This window comes from Dipodomys merriami, unplaced genomic scaffold (assembly GCF_024711535.1).
Source record: "Dipodomys merriami isolate MVZ:Mamm:240054 unplaced genomic scaffold, mDipMer1.0.p SCAF_128, whole genome shotgun sequence".
Lineage (NCBI taxonomy): Eukaryota > Metazoa > Chordata > Mammalia > Rodentia > Heteromyidae > Dipodomys > Dipodomys merriami.
Genome location: NW_027202582.1, coordinates 3,341,458 through 3,360,020, shown reverse-complemented (window position 1 = coordinate 3,360,020; position 18,563 = coordinate 3,341,458). Strand labels below are relative to the sequence as shown.

Sequence of the window (18,563 nt, the reverse complement as noted above, 5' to 3'; positions counted from 1 at the left end):
GTAGTGAAGCCTAGGCGCTGACCCTCAGCTCTTTAACACAAGGCTAGTGCTCTACCGCTTGAGCCATGACGCCACTTCTGGCTTTTTCTGCTTATGTGGTGCTGAGGAATGGAGCCACCTTCCCAGTCCCTAAGAATTTCTAATACAAACACAATCCATTATGTTACAGATTTAAGGCTGTCTAAAGATCAGCAAAAACCTTGATGTAGAAGGTTTATCTCAGGAGAACTTAAAATTCAGGCGCTCCATTTTTTTTCTTTTTGGTCAGTCCTGGGGCCTAAACTCCGGCCCTGGGCCCTGTTCCTGAGCTCTGTTGCTCAAAGCGAGTTCTTTTAGACTTTGAGCCACAGCTCCACTTCCCATTTTTGAGTGCTTAATTAGAGATGAGCATCTCAAGAGGACTTTTCTGCCCAGACTGGGGCTGGCTTCGAACCATGATCCTGAGATCTTAGCCTCCAGAGCAGCTAGGATTACAGGCATGAACCACTGGTGCCCCGTTTCAGGCTCTACATGTATGTATGTATGTATGTGTGTGTGTGTGTATGCCAGTCCTGTGGCTTAAACTCAGGGCGTGGGAATTGTCCTAAGCTTCTTCTTTTTTTTTTTTCTTCTTTTTGGGTCTGGTCGTGGGCCCTGAACTCTACCACTTCCAGCTTTTTTCTTTTTGCTTATATGGTGCTGAGGAATCGAACCCAGGGCCTCAGGCATGCAAGGCAAGCGCTCTACCACTGAGCCACCTTTCCAGCCCCTGTCCTAAGTTTCTTTAGCTCAAAGCTAACCTTCTACCACTTGAGCCACAGAGCCACTTCCTGCGTTTTCTGTTTATGTGGTACTCAGGAATCGAACCCAGGGATTCGTGAATTCAAGGCAAGCATTCTACCACTAAGCCTCATTCCTAGCCCCAGGCTCTACTTTTAAACTCAACCAAATATTCTCTTATTTGTGCTAATGGCCCAAATACCATAAAGGTGTTTATCTGACACATTTGTTAAACATTACATTTTTGTTATACCTTATGCCTTCTAGTTCTTACCTAGTCTACAAAACTCAGTACTTAGATATCTTGCTTACCCATGTATACTAACCTCTCCTGCATTTTTGTGGCCTAGCACTCAAGAAAATTTGTACATGGGCAGGGTGGTATTCATCTGTAATACCAGCACTTGGTAGGTTAAGACAGGAAGAATATGAGCTTGAGGCCAGTCTGTATTAAATAACAAGATCCTAAGTATTTTAAATGTCTTTTAAAAAGAAAAATATAGCCAAGCATCAGTGGCTCATACCTGTAATCCTAGCTACTCAGGAGGCTGAGATCTGAGGATCTTGGTTCAAAGCCAGCCCTGGCAGGAAACTGTGAGACTCTTGTCTCCAGTAAACCACTCAGAAAACTGGAAGTGGCCCTGTGGCTCAAGTGGTGGAGTGCTCACCTTGAGCCGAAGAGCTGAGATAGTGCCCAGGCCCAGAATTCAAGCCCCACAACCAATAAAAATAAAACTAAAAGAAAAAGAAAATTATATGTATCACAGATTTCAATGATTTCTACAAGTACTTACAGACCCCATTTGCTGTTGGAGGTACTCAGTATGTATGTAGCATGTACAAAACATCCTCTCACAAAGTTTACGCTAATGGAAGGCTATACCAAACAAGCATAAATGCAGTAGCAATTAGCACTCAGAAAAATAAAACAAGAGAAAGTGATAGGGCTTAAATATAGTCCTTTTGCTGGGTGCCCAAAATATAGCTTAATGTATAAGAATAATTAGTTCTCTCCACTGCATTTGGAGCCACACAAAAATGAGCAACAAGTGGAGCACCGGTGGCTCACGCCTGTAATCCTAGCTACTCAGGAGGTTGAGATCTGAGGATCATGGTTCAAAACCAGCCCGGGCAGGAAAGTCCATGAAACTCTTATCTCCAATAAACCACCAGAAAACCGGAAGTGGCGCTGTAGCTCAAGTGGTAGAGCGCTCGCCTTGAGCTGAAGAGCTCAGGGACAGCACCCAAGCCGAGTTCAAGCCCCATGACCAAAAAAAAAAAAAAAAAGAGCAACAAGCTGGGTGCCCGGTGGCTCACACCTATAATCCTAGCTAGTCAGAAGGCTAAGATTTGAGGATCACAATTCAAAGCCAGCCTAGGTAGGAAAGTCCATGAGACTCTTGATCTCCAATTAACCACCAGATAAGGCTGGGAAGGTGGCTCAGTGGTAGAGTGCTTGCCTCACATGCATGAGGCCCTGGGTTTGATTCCTCAGCGCCACATAAGCAGAAAAGGGTGGAAGTGGTGCTATGGCTCAAGTGGTAGAACGCTGGCCTTGAGCTGAAGAGCTGAGAGAGACAGCACCCAGGCCCAGAGTTCAAGCCTCTTGACCACCCAGGCCCAGATATCAAGCCCCATGACTGACCAAAAAAGTAAAAATAAATTTTAAAAACCACCAGAAAACCAAAAGTGGCGCTGTGGCTCAAAGTGGTGGAGCACCAGCCTTGAGCTCAGGAATGGTACCCAGGCCCAGAAGTTTAAGCCCCATGACTGGCAAAAAAAAAGAAAAGAAAAAAGAATGAGCAACAAGTTTCTCCTGTATCAGGAAGGAAGCTGTAACAATCACAATAGTGTACTCCTCTAACAGACAAAATCCATGAAATAATTATGAATAAGCAAGTGAATTTTTTTCTAATTGTTAAGATACTCTCATTTTAAAGAAAAAGACTTCAGTACTCCATTTTGTCTAGCCTATTCTCAGTGACAAAGATATCAGACAAGAGCAAAGTGAAAGCATTTATAAGAAAGGATAATCTGTGGGGTGCCAGTGGCTCACACCTGTAATCCTAGCTACTCAGGTGGTTGAGATCTGAGGATCACGGTTCAAAGCCAGCACAGGCAGGAAAGTTCGTGAGACTTTTATCTCCAATAAACCACAAAAAAACCAGAAGTGGCACTGTGGCTCAAGTGATAGAGCACTGGCCTTGAGCTGAAGAGCATAGGAACAGTGCCCAGAGCTCACGCCCCATGATTGTCAAAAAAGAAAAAGAAAAAAAAAGGATAATCTGAAAGCTGCTGAATCTGAAAACAACAATTTTAAGGATAACCCAAGGAGAGATGGGAATATCACTATGACTGCATTCAACTAGCCCCTAATGAAGATTAACAGTGCTGAGATAGTTTTACAGAGAATCATATGCAACTCCTATTAGCAGAATTGGACATCCAATAGGGTGTTAAGAAAAAATTCTTAATCTCATCAAGATTGATAAGCAAAATGAATTCTCAAGTATATCAACACTTTACCACTACCACTGCCCAGATAATAGATGAAATTTAGGTAAAATCAAGAAAAAGCACTCAGGCTACATAATTTTACTCTTAAGTATATTGTATTTACTTTCACACTGATTTGCATTTTCATTTGTTTCTACAATTACCATTGGCAGGAGCTAAATTCACTAGAAGGAGCTAGGGAATCTTTTTCCATACTAAACATAAATATATATGTGCAACTTGCTACACAGGTTAGAGACGGATACTATAGTTGATATTCACATATGTAACAAAGGTCATCTTTCCAATAAAAACAAAAATAGTTCCAAGTAAAACCTGAAGGTCAGGGGCTGGGAAGGTGGCTCAGTGGTAGAACGCTTGCCTTGTATGCATGAGAACCTGGGTTCGATTCCTCAGCACCACATAAGCAAAAAGAAAAAGCCGGAAGTCTTGCTGTGGCTCAAGTGGTAGAGCACTAGCCTTGAGCTGAAGAGCTGAGGGACATCGCCCAGGCCCAGAGTACAGGCCCCACGACCGGACTCAAAAAAAAAAAAACCTGAAGGTCATTCAGGCATTGGTAGCTCATGCCTGTAACCCTAGCTTCTCAGAGGAGGCTAAGATCTGAGGATTGTGATTTGAAGCTATCCTGGGCAGGAAAGTACACAAGACTCTTATCTCCAATTAACCACCAGAAACTGGAAGTGGTGCTGTGATTCAAAGTGGTAGAGAACTAGCCTTGAGCAAAGAAGTTTAGAGATAGCACCAGGCTGAGTTCAAGCCCCAAAACCAACAACAACAACAACAACAAAAATATTTGACAACCTAGACAGAAAAGTCTATGAACTTCTTTTTGTTTTGTTTTGTTTTGCTTTGTCAGCTGTGGGGCCTGAACTCTGGGCCTGGGCGCTGTCCCTCAGCTCTTCAGCCCAAGGCTAGTGCTCTACCACTTGAGTGTCAGCCCCGCTTCTGGCTTTTTCAGCTTATGTGGTGCTGAGGAATTGAACCCAGGGCCTCATGCATGCAAGGCAAGCAAGCACTCTACCACTAAGCCACCTTCCTAGCCCCATCTATGAACTTCTTATCTCCAATTAACTACCAAAGGACAGCACCCAGGCCTTGAGGTTCAAATCTCAATAATGGTAGGTACACATGTGCGCACGCACGCACGCAGGCACGCGCGCGCACACACACACACACACACACACACTTCAAGGGTCACTGCACTGCATCACTATAAATCTCATGTATTAACTTTTTTTTTGGTGGTGGTGGTCTATGGGTTTGAACTCAGGACCTAATGTTTGCTAGACAGATGCTCTTACCTCTTAACCTATGCCTTCAGCTCATTCTTACTTTTTTTAGTAATCTCTTATAAAAGGTCCACCTATTTACACTTTCCATGTAGCTACGATGAAAGGCTATACCACCTTAACCAGCAACTAATTGAGATAGGGTATCAAACTTATGCTTAGACTGGCCTGGAACTCTGAACTTCCTGATCTCAGTCTCATGTAGCTAGGATGTCAAGTGTATATCACTATACCCCACTATTAATTGATGAGTCTCATGTACATGCCAGGGCTGGGTTAGAACTTCAATCCTCCTAATAGCCATCTGCCTCCCAAGTAGCTAGGATTATATGCATGAGCCAAAGGCGGCTAGTCTACACACTGACTTTTGACTCATGTTATTTAATTTTTGGCTTTTCTAGACAATTAAAAAAATTATATGGGCTGGGAAGGTGGCTCAGTGGTAGAGCACTTGCCTTGCATGCCTGAGGCCCTGGGTTCGATTCCCCAGCAACACATAAGCAAAAAGACAAAAGCCAGAAGTGGTGCTATGGCTCAAGTGGTAGAGTGCTAGCCTTGAGCTGAAGAGCTGAGGAACAGCGCCCAGGCCCAGAGTTCAGGCCCCACGACCGGACCCCCCCAAAAAAAAATATATATATATATATAAGGATAATTCTCTTATCCCTAAGGAAAGTTGGAAGAGAAGATATGGCTCAAGTGACAAAGTGCCAACCTTGAATGAAAAAGCCAAAGGATAACACCCAAGCTCTGAGTTCAAGCCCTACTACGAGCAGAAAACAAAACAAAAAACTCTAAGTGTTCATTTAAGCAAATCGAAGAGTATACTCACTTTGTTATCTCCTAGCTGTTCAACTCCAACAGTACAAAATAATCATTCTAGTTCAAGAAAGTAGAGTTTATGCCCTAAATATATCCATCTATCCATCCAACCATCCATCTACCCATCCATACATCCACACCCCCTTCAAAGGTAAAAAAAAATAAAATAAAATTGGTCCAGTACAGGTGGCTCACACCTGTAATTCTAGCTACTCAGGAGGATCTGAGGATCTGAGGATCATGGTTCAGAGCCAGTCTAGACAGAAAAAACCGTGAGATGGGGCTGGGAAGGTGGCTCAGTGGTAGAGCGCTTGCCTTGCATGCATGAGGCCCTGGTTTCGATTCCTCAGCACCACATAAATAAAAAGAAAAAAGCCGGAAGTGGCGCTTTGGCTCAAGTGGTAGAGTGCTAGCCTTGAGCTGAAGAGCTGAGGGACAGCGCCCAGACCCAAGGTTCAGGGCCCATGACCGGACCCAAAAAAAAAAGAAAAAAGAAAAAACTGTTGAGAACCTTCTCTCCAATTAACCACCCGAAAACCAGAAGTGGAGCTGTGGCTCAAAGTGGTAGAGTGCTAGCCTTGAACAAAAGTGCCTAGCCCCTGAGTTCAAGCCCCACAACAACACAACAAAAAAAATAACCACAAGATTATTTCTATACATTGCAGACACACACAATGGGGCTAACCATTCAACTCAGTGGTAAACCATTTGTCTAGCATGCATAAGCGTGTATTTGAACCTAGCACGAAGGAAGGGGAAAAAAAAATCACACGATGTTAAATATGTACACATACATATACAGAGTTAACTAATATAAAAATGAGCCTATAAGCCAAGCGTCAGTGGATCATGCCTGTAATCCTAGCTACTCAAGAGGCTGAGATCTGAGGATCAAGATGGCCATGGAACCCTTATCTCCAATTAACTACTAAATAGCCAGAAATGAAAGCCAGAAGTGGCGCTGTGGCTCAAGTGGTAGAGCGCTAGCCTTGAGCTGAAAAGCTGAGGGACAGCACCCAGGCCCAGAGTTAAGGTCCATGGCCGGACCCAAAAAAAAAAGGCAAGTCAGGGGAGAAGGTAAAGGAAATGAACAGAAGAGGAAAAGTCAGACTGAAGTACATTGTATAGTTGTGTGGAAATGTTACAACATACCCTGTGTACCAGAAATGTATGCTAATAAAAACCTGCAACAACTAAAAAAATAAATAAATAAATAAATAAATAAATAAATAGCCAGAAATGGAGCTGCAACTCAAAGTGGTAGAGCACTAGCCTTGAACACGAAAGCTCAGGAACAATGCCCAGGACCTAAAGTCAAATCCTAGGACTGTCACCAAAAAGAATAAGAAAAAGAAAAGTTGCTCAGTATTTTCATTTAATGGAAGTTCTTCACCTACCTTTGTGTATTTTTTTTTAATTTACTTTTGTGTTGGTACCGTTGCTTGAAATCAGGGCCTGGGTACTATCCATGAGCTTTTTTTGCTCAAGTCTATTCTACCACTTGAACCACCATAGCTCCACTTACAGTGTTTTAGTGATTAGTTGGAGATAAAGGTCTCAGGATTTTCCTGCCTATGCTGGCTTCAAACCATGATCTTCAGACTTCAGCCTCCTGAGTAGTTAGGATTACAGTTGTGAGCTACTGATGCTCAGCCCAGACTGTGTGACTTTTAAAACTCCACAAATAAAACCTAAATTAAGCTGGGCGCTGGTGGCTCATGCCTGTAATCCTAGCTACTCAGGAGGCTGAGATCCGAGGACAGGTTCAAAGCCAGCCAGTCCAGGCAGGAAAGTGAGACTCCAATCTCCAATAAACCACTCAGAAAACCAGAAGTGGCGCTGTGGCTCAAGCAGTAGAGCACTTGCCTTGAGCTGAAGAGCTGAGGGACAGGGCCTAGGCCCAGAGTTCAGGCCCCACGACCGGACCCCCCAGAAAAAAGAAGGAAAAAAAAAAGCTCAGGGACAGCACCCAGGCCCTGAGTCCAAGCCCTACAACCAACAACAAAAAATTCTGTAATATAAGCACTCACTACACAGAGACTATATAGAGACACTGGCAGTCAAATAAGCTGTAACACACTCTCCTACCAAAAGTTTTGTTATAGAAGGAATTTACACTTAAAATACAGCTTTAAATGCAATCTTAGAAGACACAAATCACCAAAAACTTCAAAATTATTACTCAAAATTCTAAGAAAGCTCCACCAAAATATTTGATGTACCCTTTTCCACAACAGTCCAACAACAGCACATTAACCAAAAGAACAAAATATGCTAGATAAGGAAAAGGTGAATGTGTGCAACAGGTAGAAATTACTTTAAATAAAAGAAAGGCCAAGCACTGGAGATTCAGAAGTGTGATCTTAGTTACTTGAGAATCTGAGATGGGGGGAAATCAAGGTTGGAGGCCCACTAGGGCATACACTCCAGATCCCCTTCTCAATCAATACCTAATTGCAATGCAACCTGTCATTCCAACTATGCAGAAGGCTGATATAGGGAGGATCCTGGCTCCAGACCAGCTAAAGCAGAAAAGTCTGAGACTCCATCTCACTATTAAAAGCAGAGTATGTAAGCATATAAAAAAGTGAATTACAGAGCTGGGAAGGTGGCTCAGTGGTAGAGCACTTGCCTTGTATGCCTGAGGCTCTGGGTTCGATTCCTCAGCACCACATAATCAAAAAGAAAAAAGCCAGAAGTGGCGCTGTGGCTCAAGTGGTAGAGCGCTAGCCCTGAGCTGAAGAGCTGAGGGACAGCACTCAGGATCACAGTTCAGGCCCCACGACCAGACCCCCCCCCCCAAAAAAAAAAGTGAATTACAAGCTGGGTGCTGGTGGCTCCCGTCTATAATCCTACCTACTCAGGAGGCTGAGATCTGAGGACCACGATTCAAAGCCAGCTCAGGCAGGAAAGTCCACGAGACTCTTATCTCCAATTAACCACCAGAAAACCGGAAGTGGCACCATGGCTCAAAGTGGTAGAGCACTAGCCTAGAACTGAAGAGTTCAGGGACAGCGTCCAGGCCCAGTTCAAGCTCCAGGACTGGCAAAAAAAAAAAAAAAAAAGTGAACTTTGGGCTGGGAATGTGGCTTAGTGATAGAGTGCTTGCCTAGCACACATAAAGCCCTGGGTTCAATTCCTCAGCACCACATAAGCAGAAAAAGCCAGAAGTGGCACTGTGGTTCAAGTGGTAGGTTCAGTGCTAGCTTTGAGCAAAAGCAGCTCGGAGACAGTGTCCAAACCCTAAGTTCAAGCCCCAGGTCTGGCAAAAAAAAAAAAAAGGAAGATTTGGACAATACACAATACACAAAAGATGAGCATTACCCCTCAGCAAGGATGACATGCAAATTCATAAAGTGACCCCTATTAAAAACAAAAGATGCTTGCTGAAAGGCTCTTCCTTTAAAGACTGTATTTTGGGGCTGGGAAGGTGGCTCAGTGGTAGAGCGCTTGCCTTGCATGCATGAGGCCCTGGGTTCAATTCCTCAGCACCACATAAGCAAAAAGAAAAAAGCCGGAAGTGGCACTGTGGCTCAAGTGGTAGAGTGCTAGCCTTGAGCTGAAGAGCTGAGGGACAGCGCCCAGGCCCAGAGTTCAGGCCCCATGACGGGACCCCCCCCCCCCCGCAAAAAAAAAAAAAAGGCTATTTCAAGTTTCTTCAAATATCTATCAAACAGTTCAACGATTCTAAGTCTATACACTTGACATGATAAAAATGAATTTCATGTAGCAAAAACTACCTCAGAAGGGAGTTCTGCAGCACTGTCTCTTTTCTGTTACCAAATAAAAGTTTAATTCAAGAAATGTCAAGCCAGGCATCAATAGCTCACACTTACAATCCTAGATACTTAGAAGACCAAAATTGAGACTCCAAGTTCAAAGTCATCCTGGGCAGACAAATCTACAAGGCTGTTATCTCCAATGAACCAGCAGAAAGACAAGACCTAGAGATGTGGCTCAAGTGATAGATGTGCCAGCCTTGAGTGAAAAAGCTGAGTGAAAGTTCAAGGGCCAGCCGGGCAACAGTGGCTCAAGCCTGTATTCCTAGCTGAGATCTGAGGATCAAAGTTCAAAGCCAGCCTGAGAAGAAAAGTTCCACAGGAGACTCTAATCTCCAATTAACCACCTGAAAACCGCAAGTGGATCTGTGGCTCAAAGTGATAGAGATCCAGCCTTAAGCAAAAAAAGCTCAGGGACAATGTCCAGGCCCTGAGTTCAAGCACAAGGACTGACAAAAAGAAAAAGAAGAAGAAAAGAGGCAGGCACTGGTGGCTCACACCTGTAATCCTAATATGGAAACTAAGGACTGAGGATCACAGCTCAAAGCCAATCCTAGCAGGAAAGTCTGTGAGATTCTTATTTCCAATTAACCATCAAAAAGCTGGAAGCAAAGCTGTGGCTCAAGTGGAAGTGTCCCAGCCTTGAGTGAAAAAGCTAACATTTAAAAAAGAATTACAAAAACAACACATAGGGGCTGAGAATGTAGCCAAGCCCAGTGGTACAGTGCTTGCCTAGTGTTCATGAAGCCCTGGGTTCAATTCCTCAGAACCACATAAACAGAAAAAGCTGGAAGTGGTGCTGTGGCTCAAGTGGTAGAGTGCTAGCCTTGAGCAAAAGAAGCTCAGGGACATTGCCCAGGCCTTGAGTTCAAGCCCCAGGACTGGCAAAAAAAAAAAAAAAAATTAACACATAGATAAGGAACAAAAGGCAATCTCTGAATAAGGCCCACCAAACTATATACTTGCTGTATGCACATGCTAATATATGCCAAACCTTTTTAACAATCACATCAAAAAAGAAAAGCTGCCTGGTGCCAGTGGCTCACGTCTGCAATATTTGGTACTCAGTAGGCTGAGATCTGAAGATCATGAATTGCAGTTCAAGGTTCAAAGCTAGCCAGGGCAAGAACGTCCATGGGAGTCTTATCTCCAATAAACTACCAAAAAAGCTGGAAGTAGAGCTGTGGTTCAAGTTGTAGAGCACTAGCCTTTAGAAAAAGCTTAGGGACAGCACCAGGCCAAGTTCAAACCCAGAGACCAGGGCCCCCCCCCAAAAAAAATTTTGTTTGTAATAAAAAAAATTTAAAAAGACAGTGAACCTTTTCTCTAAAAGAAGGAAGATCATCAGAAAAATGTATTCAAAACCAAGTTTTTTCCAAATTCAGTGTAAAACAGAACAAAATAAAACCACCATAAATTTCTATAGTTATATAGACCTTTTAGTTCATCAAATTCCACATACTACTACAATTCAGTGACTTTCCTAATATCCCACTCTAAAAACATGAATTAAAATTAATTTATTAATAAATAATTTATTAATAAATTTATTTTTGTGCTGGTACTTGGGCTTAAACTCAGAGCCAAAATGCTTTCCCTTAGTTCCCTCCCCCCCCTCAAGGCTAACACTCTACCACTAGAGCCACAGTCCTACTTCTGGCTTTTTGCTGATTAACTGGAGATAAAAGAGTTTCAGGGACTTCTCTGCTTGAGCTGGTTTTAAACTGCAATCCTCTTATCTCAGCCTCCTGAATAGCTAGGATTACAAGCATCAGCCACTGGTGCCCCAGCACAAATATTTGAAATGAATACAGGATAAAATGATTAATAAAGGGGCTGGAGGGTGGCTCAGCGGTACAGTGCTTCTGTTGCATGCACCATGCACCAGGCCCTGGGTTCGATTCCTCAGTACCACATAAGCAGAGAAGGCCAGAAGTGGTGTTGTGGCTCAAATGGTAGAGCGCTAGCCTTGAGCTGAAGAGCTGAGGGACAAGCGCCCAGGCCCCACAACCAACCCCCAAAAAAAAAAAAAAAAAAGATTAATAAAGTTCTCTGATTACAGAAAACAAAATAGGTTCTAAAAGTCTGGGAATTAAAAGTATTTACATACACACAGTTACCCCTCCCAATAAGTAAAATATCTTTCAACAAAATATATCTCATATATTCTTTCCAAAATACAGAACCTTAGCAGCATCTAGTACTCTGTATGTCCTCAATCAATACCCTCTACAATCCTCCAAACATACCAAAAGTGCTAACTTGTTAAAATAATCCAGTTTCTCCCAGCTCAAAAATTACTAATTCTGATACCACATTATCTTGAAAAACTATATACAACTATCCCTACCCAGTTGTATCCTTATTATTACTATTCTAATATAACTTATCCAACTAAGTTTATTATAACATCAATATGGTAAATTCGGAATCATTATCATTTTAAATGCACAAAACCATTTGATCTGCATTGGTTTCTACCCAACACAAGAAATATTAAGGCTCTAATTACTTGACCAAACCCTTACCTCCCCATTCCTCTGGTACACAGAAAGCCACCTGAAAAGTTTAGCAACACTAAGTTCACAAGAGGAAACAAAATAACTACTTTAAAACTAAGAGTAGAGAAAAGGGAAGGGGGGAATACTAACCAGTCTCTGGCTGTAACGAATCCTTTCTTCTTCGGGTTCCATCTCTTACTCTTCTGTGCAAAGTAGTGTAATGAAACCACTCCAGGGCTGCCTTCCTCTTTCTCCTTAGGAACCAGATTGCAACACTAGAGAATAATGATATGAGCAGACATGAGAACATTTCTCAAACTTAGGCTTTCTTCTCATAGAAAGGAGTATTTAAGATGTGTATTAAATTAGAGGCTAGAAAAAAATCACGTTCCTATTTTACAAGTTTGGGATCTTTCTGCTCTTAGGCAAGTAGTTCCTTGTCATGTTCAACATTAACCACATTACACCACTGGAGGCCTAGGCAAAAGGAAATGTTGGGGTTTCTGTTCCTTATGACAGGCCATACCACTTATTTCTGCCCACGAAATTAGCAAAGCTCCCCTTCATTAGCCAAACATAAATAAATTAAAATAAATAAATTGAATTCTAAGTTAAATTTCCAAAAGAAGACTCTAGGACTTGTATCTCCAGAGAGCTAGCTGACCAGATGAGCTGAACTAATCCGGATCTTAAGCAAATTGGTTCTCACACCATCGATTAGAAACTAAGTTGGAAAGAAGGGCAGACTTAACTATACCAAAAAAACAAACAAACAAAAAAGACTCGGAAACAATTACCCATACCCCTCCCTGAGACTGTACACAATCATCACCTTCCTCTCCTAGACTTACCCTCCAGCCCAACACTAGATGTGTACAACTCTGAAACAAATTTGAGTTGCAAATCAAGAGACCAAAATATGGTCTGTGCTTGATAAAGTAGAAAATGAAATGATTCGATCTATGAATACGAGTAAACGGCACTCTTTCCAAAAACTAAAGTGTCACAGTCGAGCCACATCACCAAGTACGGATTTTCATTTTTTATAAATATTCTCAGATAATGGCTTCCATTGGGAATGCAGTTTTTTTTTTCTTTTTGTAACTACATTACAGCCACGTTAACGGCATCCTTTCAAAACTGCTAGGAGACCTGAGGACCTGATGACACAGTTTGCAGTTCGTGGCACTGCCCTCCCGGAGGAAGCCAGTCCTCACCCACGGTCGCGAGGGAGCCTGTGTCTGCACCCCCTGAGCAAGGGCCACACGGGCCGGACGGGGAAAACAAGCGATCTACGGTTCCCCCATCGCAAAGAAGAAATAGAAACTTTACATTGTCTTCAGGTAACACAGAGCACCAAACTTCCCAAGGCGGGGGGGGGGGGGGGGGGGGAATCTCACCGGGGATTTTGCTCTTGACTTCTTGTCCAAGTGAGAAGTAAAAGATTCCAAAACCAGAGGAAATTTTTGTTTAATCCCACACGTCGTCTTCTGTTTTTTCCGTGGGTTAATCCAGTATCCAGAAAGGGTCAGAGAGACCCAGAAAAGAGAGGAAACAGTTGCAGGATCAAACCTCCCCTTCTGGCTTCGGAGATCCGGCGTCGGAGGCGTCAGGCGCGGGGAGCGCGACCCCTCTGCGCCGAGCCCGGGGCGCCCCCGCCTCCCCCGGGCCGGCGGTCGGCAGTCCGGGCACGAGCCGGGGCCGGGGCCCGAGCCCCGGGTCACACAGTCGCGGGAGCGCCTTCCTCGCGGAGCCCTGGGCCGGCCGCCTCCGGAGCCCGGGAGCGGCGGCCGATCAGCTGAGACCGGCTGGGCCGAGGCTCCCCGCGCCGCCCGGCCCCCCGGAACGCGGGCCCCCGCCCCGGGGGGCGGAGAGGGCGGGAGCGGTGCGGCGCGCCGGCCGGGGGCCCGGGCTGCCCTCGCGTCTCCCCTTCAGCCCGGGCTCCGCGCTGCGGGACGAGCCCCCGTCTACTCCCCAGTCGCAGAGGGAAGACTCCGGGATGTGGGCCCCCTGGCCTTGTCCCTCCTCCCGGGGCGCCCCCTTCCCAGGGGAGGCAGAGTGGCGACAAGCCCGGGAGCTGGGAAGGTGCTCTGCGAGCCGCAGCCGCCGCCGCCGCCGCCGCCGCCGGGGAGGGGTGTTGTTTCCCTCACACAGGAGGAGCCGCCGAAACAGCCGCCGCCATTTTGAACCCGTCAGACTCTCACATACACACAGCTCTCCGCCGCGCACTGCGCAGGCGCCGCCCTCCACCCCTCCTCCCGTCGCCTCTCCACTTTCCCCCGCCCCCACCTCCTTCCAGCCTCCCTTTGCTGCTTACCGCTCTCCCGGGCGCACGTGAACGCGCACGCGTCACTCCCCTCTAAGGCGGACACACCGCCGGCGCGCGCACGCGCGGATGCGTCGGCCTCGAATCGCCCGCGACGCCGACGCGGCTCCCGGCTCCCCCACCCCTCGAGTCAGCCCGCACGCCCTCCCGCCCCCGCTCCCCGCCGGCCTCCTTCCAGGGCCCGGGCCTGGCCCACTGCTCGCGCCTGCGCACCGAGCGCTGTCCTCCTCCGCGCGCTCCCTCCCCCCACACAGCCTCGCCTGAACACACACTTCGCCTCTGTGACCCCGCCCATCGCCGGCCAGCTGCGCCGGCCGCCCTCCCCCCACCTCTCCCCGGAGGGCGGTGACCCCCGACCCCCACAAAGCACAACACCCCTCCAAGCACCGGGGAGCAGCTCCCCTTCCCCGCCGGCCCCCCTCCGCCCCAGGTGGCCCTTTACAGTCACACGGCCCTGAAGGCCGAGCAGCCTGGGCCGGGCGCCCGCGGCCCGTCTCAAAGCGGGGTCCCCCGAGGTCAGGCCCGCCGGGCCCAGGCCGCCCGAGCCCGGCGTCCCACTCGGGCCTGCACGGAATAGGGAGGCGCGGGGGGCCGGCGCATTCTGCCGGCTGTTGTCCCTCGCGCGCCGGCCAGTGGGCCGAGGCCGGCCTGCCCGCCATCCCGGGGCAGGCCGCGGGGGCCCCCGCCGCGGGGCCCGGCCGCCCGGGGCTCGGAGGGCTCCGCGGTGCAGAAGCCCGGCCCCGCCTCACCCACTCCTCGCCGCTCCGAAGGGGCAGGAACCAGGAGTAGCCTGTCTGTCCAGGGCTCGGCTCCCCCAGGGGAGCTCGGGGCGCTCCACAAGGGCGTCCACGGGTTGCGGGGCGCGGGAGACGTCTCCGCGACGGCCCGGGGGCGGCGGCGGCCGGCGCGCCCACCGCGGGCCGCGGGCGCCCGGGGAGGTGGCCCGGGAAGCCCCCGCTGTCGGCCACGTTCAGGTTTCCGCAGCGCCGGTGCCCCCGGCGGCCCGGGTGGGACGTGACCCCGCCCCCGGCGGGTCGGGGGCGCCCCCCCACCGTGGGGTCCGGGGGCCGCCCTCCCCCCCAGCTCCCGGGCGGACCCCGCCGCCCCGGGCCGCGGCGGGCGCGGGAGGCCCAGCCGGGAAGATGTCTCCTCTCGGTCCGCGCAGCTTTGCGCGAGGGTCAGCGACGGGGCAGCCGCGGCCCGAGCTGCGCCGGCCCTGCCCACGGACGGGCCCCGGCGGCTCGACAGCCGCCCGACGGGCCAGCGGGCTCCAGACGTCGACGGAGCGGAGCCGGAGGAGGCGGCGGTGCCATGCGAGCAGCCCGAGCCCCGAGCCTGATCGGGGCCGTTCCCCCAGCCAATCTCGTGCTCCGGGGCCCGTTTAAATGAGAAACCCCACAAAGGACGGTGACTTGGGCACTGAGTCGCCCGGGGCTCGGGGTTGGCCCGGGCCGAGCGCAGGCACAACAGATCTTTTTTTCTTTCTTTCTTTCTTTCTTTCTTTCTTTCTTTCTTTCTTTCTTTCTTTCTTTCTTTCTTTCTTTCTTTCCTTCTTTCTTTCTTTCTTTCTTTCTCCCTGAGTTTATTTCCAAATCATCAAGCCCTTAATTCCTGGGAATCAGGATTGAAGGAGCGAGGAAGGGCATGGTGAAACTTACGGACACCTTCGTCTCCTTTAGGAAGACGTTTGTGAGAGACCAATGAAATAGGGATGCTTTCTATCATAAACCCAACGGAGCATTTATTACAGAACGAGGATTTTTCTACATGCAAACTCTGGGAATGTTCCGCAACATCCTTAGCAAGACAAGTGAAAGTACTTTTTGTGTTTTTGTTTTAAAGATTGACAACTGGAGTGTAAGGTTAAACAGCTTGCATAATTACTCTGAGGGAAGAGTCAGTTCCCTGCATTCGGACACAGCAATATCATTATTTTGATAACATTTCCAGACTTAGGTGTTACAGATAATGAAGAAGAGAGTCACCTAAATGTATCCGATCTAAAGCCTTTTTCAATCTTCCCGCGATGTTAAAACATACTTTAAAATCATTGGTCAGCCATTTATACTGAGAATACGAGCTAGGAACGGCCATAAGGAATTTGGCACCCTGTGACTACCAAAAAAAGTCAATAACTTGTATAAAAGAAGAGAAAGATTTTTGTCATTGTCAGAGTAGTAAATATTGGGCCTCATTGTTATTTGCAAAACCTACAGCTCTATTTCTTGCCCCTTTCTCCCTGTTACTCAGGGAACAGAAGAGGGAGAGCGAAGAAAGAGGAGGGGTCTCTAGCAGTAACTTCATTTTGCCTTGATTTTGTCTTGCCTTTTTCCCTAAAGCTCAGACCCCCTCCAGCAAAAATGCAAGGACCTCCTACAAGTTTTAGGCCCATAGCACTTACTTCGAAGAGGACTGCAAGTAGAACAAGATTTCTTAAATTGCATCTAGCTTTTTTCTAGTTGAAAACCATTTGTAACTAGTCAGCAGTAGGAAGAAAAGAGCATTTAAACATACGGGCAATGGCTTCTCCACAGGCAGGCTTTGTTAATATACCAAAGCAGATGTGCAGGGGGCAATTAGACATAGGCAGATGGCTAGTGATAACCCCCACAATCACAATGGCTCTGATGGGTAAGGAAAGACCTGTAGGGCTCACTGTTTTACCCTAAAAGAACCATTTTCAGGAGATGCTTGGGAGATGCCTTAAGAAGGCTACTAGAACTAAGAACTACATGGCTTCAACCATAACTACAGTGAGTAAGAGTGGTATATGGGAAGGAAGAGGGCGGGGGAGAACCCTCTTTAGAGACATTGAGAAGAGCATCAGTGGCTGAAATAAGGTGGTGTCTTGCTAATGTATAAAGTGATCTCTGCTTTTTTTTTTTCCCAGTCAGTCATAGGGCTTGAACCCAGGGCCTGGATGCTCTCCCTGAGCTTTTTTGCTCAAGGCTAGCGCTCTACCACTTGAGCCACAGTGCTACTTCCGGTTTTTGAGTGGTTCATTGGAGAAAAGAGTCTCATGGGCACTTTTCTGCCCTGGCTGGCATTGAACCTCAGTCCTCAGATCTCAGACTCCTGAGTAGCAAAGATTACAGACATGAGCCATTGGCGCCCAGCCATTTCTGCTTTTTTGAAGACAATACCCAAGAAAAGCTCACTGTTGAAGTTCAGATTGTCTACTTGTTAGGGGAGATTTTAGCAGTGAAAAGAGAACTCTGTAGCCTGGTTAACTAAATTAAACTATTTCCAATTTCTCTTTAAGAGTTGAAGAGGAACACAATGGTATAGGTCTGAACCTGAACAGAGAAGCTGGTCTTGAAGATTCGCAGGACATAGCATAGTCAGTGACTATAATTACTACTCTGTCTCTTCTGGCTTCTCCATGTTAATGAACTCCTTGAAGTCTCAGATTTTCATCTATAGAGTGAAATGAATAATGTCTTAAGGCTTAGTGTCTGGCACATAATAACTAGTATTTATAGTATCATAAATGTGATGCATATACACATCATATAAATACACAGATATGTGCTAAAGAACTGGACTAATGGGCTGGGAATGTGGCTTAGTGGTAGAGTGTTTGCCTAGCATGCATGAAGCCCTGGATTCGATTTCTCAGTATCACATAAACAGAAAGAGTCAGAAGTGGAGCTATGGCTCAAGTGGTAGAGTGATAGCCTTAAGCAAAAGAAGGTCAGAGGCAGTGCCCAGGCCCTGAGTTCAAGTCCCCGGTCTAGCAAAAAAAAAAAGAACTTAACATATATGTGTGTGTATGTGTGTATGCATGTATATATAATATATATAATAGTTATACATATGTGTGTGTTTGTTTTTTGAGCTAGTGTCTTACTTTGTTGCCCTCAGCCTCCTGAGCATCTGAGAGTACTGCATACAGTCATTTATGGGGCTAGAACTCAGGTCCTAGGCACTTAGCTTTTTTGCTCAAGGCTAATGTTCTACCACTTGGAGCCACAGTTCCATTTGCAGGGTTGTTTTTTTGTTTGTTTGTTTGTTTGGGTCCTGACGTGGGGCCTTGAACTCTGGGCTTGGGCGCTGTACCTCAGCTCTTCAGCTCAAGGTTAGTGCTCTACCATTTGAGCCACAGCACCACTTCCAGCTTTTTTCTTTTTGCTTATGTGGTACTGAGGAATCAAACCCAGGGCCTCCATGCAAGGCAAGTGCTCTACCACTGAGCCACCTTCCCAGTCCTTTTTGTTTGTTTGTTGATGGTTAATTGGAAATAAGAGTCTCTTGGACAAGGTCTGGCTTCAAACCATGATCCTCAGATATTAGCCTCCTGAGTAGCTAGGATTACATGCATGAGCCACATGCACCTGGAATCAATTGTGTACTTTCTATGTGACCACCATTTAAAGAACAGTTTTTGTTTGCTTGTTTGTTTGGTTGGTTGGTTGTGGGGCTTGAACTCTGGGCCTCAGCTCTTTAGCTCAAGGCTAACGCTCTACTACTTGAGCCACCACAGTGCCACTTCTGGTTTTCTGGTGGTTAATTAGAGATAAGAATCACACAGGCTTTCCTGCCCGGGCTGGTTTTGAACAGCGATCCTCAGATC

The 18,563-nt window shown here is 46.9% G+C and overlaps 1 protein-coding gene across 2 annotated transcripts in view; it reads right to left on the bottom strand.

Moving 5' to 3' along the window:
- Positions 1 to 13,890, bottom strand: part of LOC138824357 (lysine-specific demethylase 2A) — a 110,717-nt gene extending 96,827 nt beyond the window's left edge. For both annotated transcript variants that reach the window (XM_070018200.1, XM_070018199.1), the window contains exons 1-2: positions 13,065 to 13,890; positions 11,815 to 11,939 (exon numbers count right to left, since the gene is read on the bottom strand). Coding sequence is in view for 1 of the 2 variants with exons in the window: in XM_070018199.1 (XP_069874300.1) it covers positions 11,815 to 11,856 (42 nt within the window). In the remaining variant the exon portion in view is untranslated. The remainder of the gene's footprint in view (positions 1 to 11,814; positions 11,940 to 13,064) is intronic.
- Between the last annotated feature and the right edge of the window lie 4,673 nt (positions 13,891 to 18,563).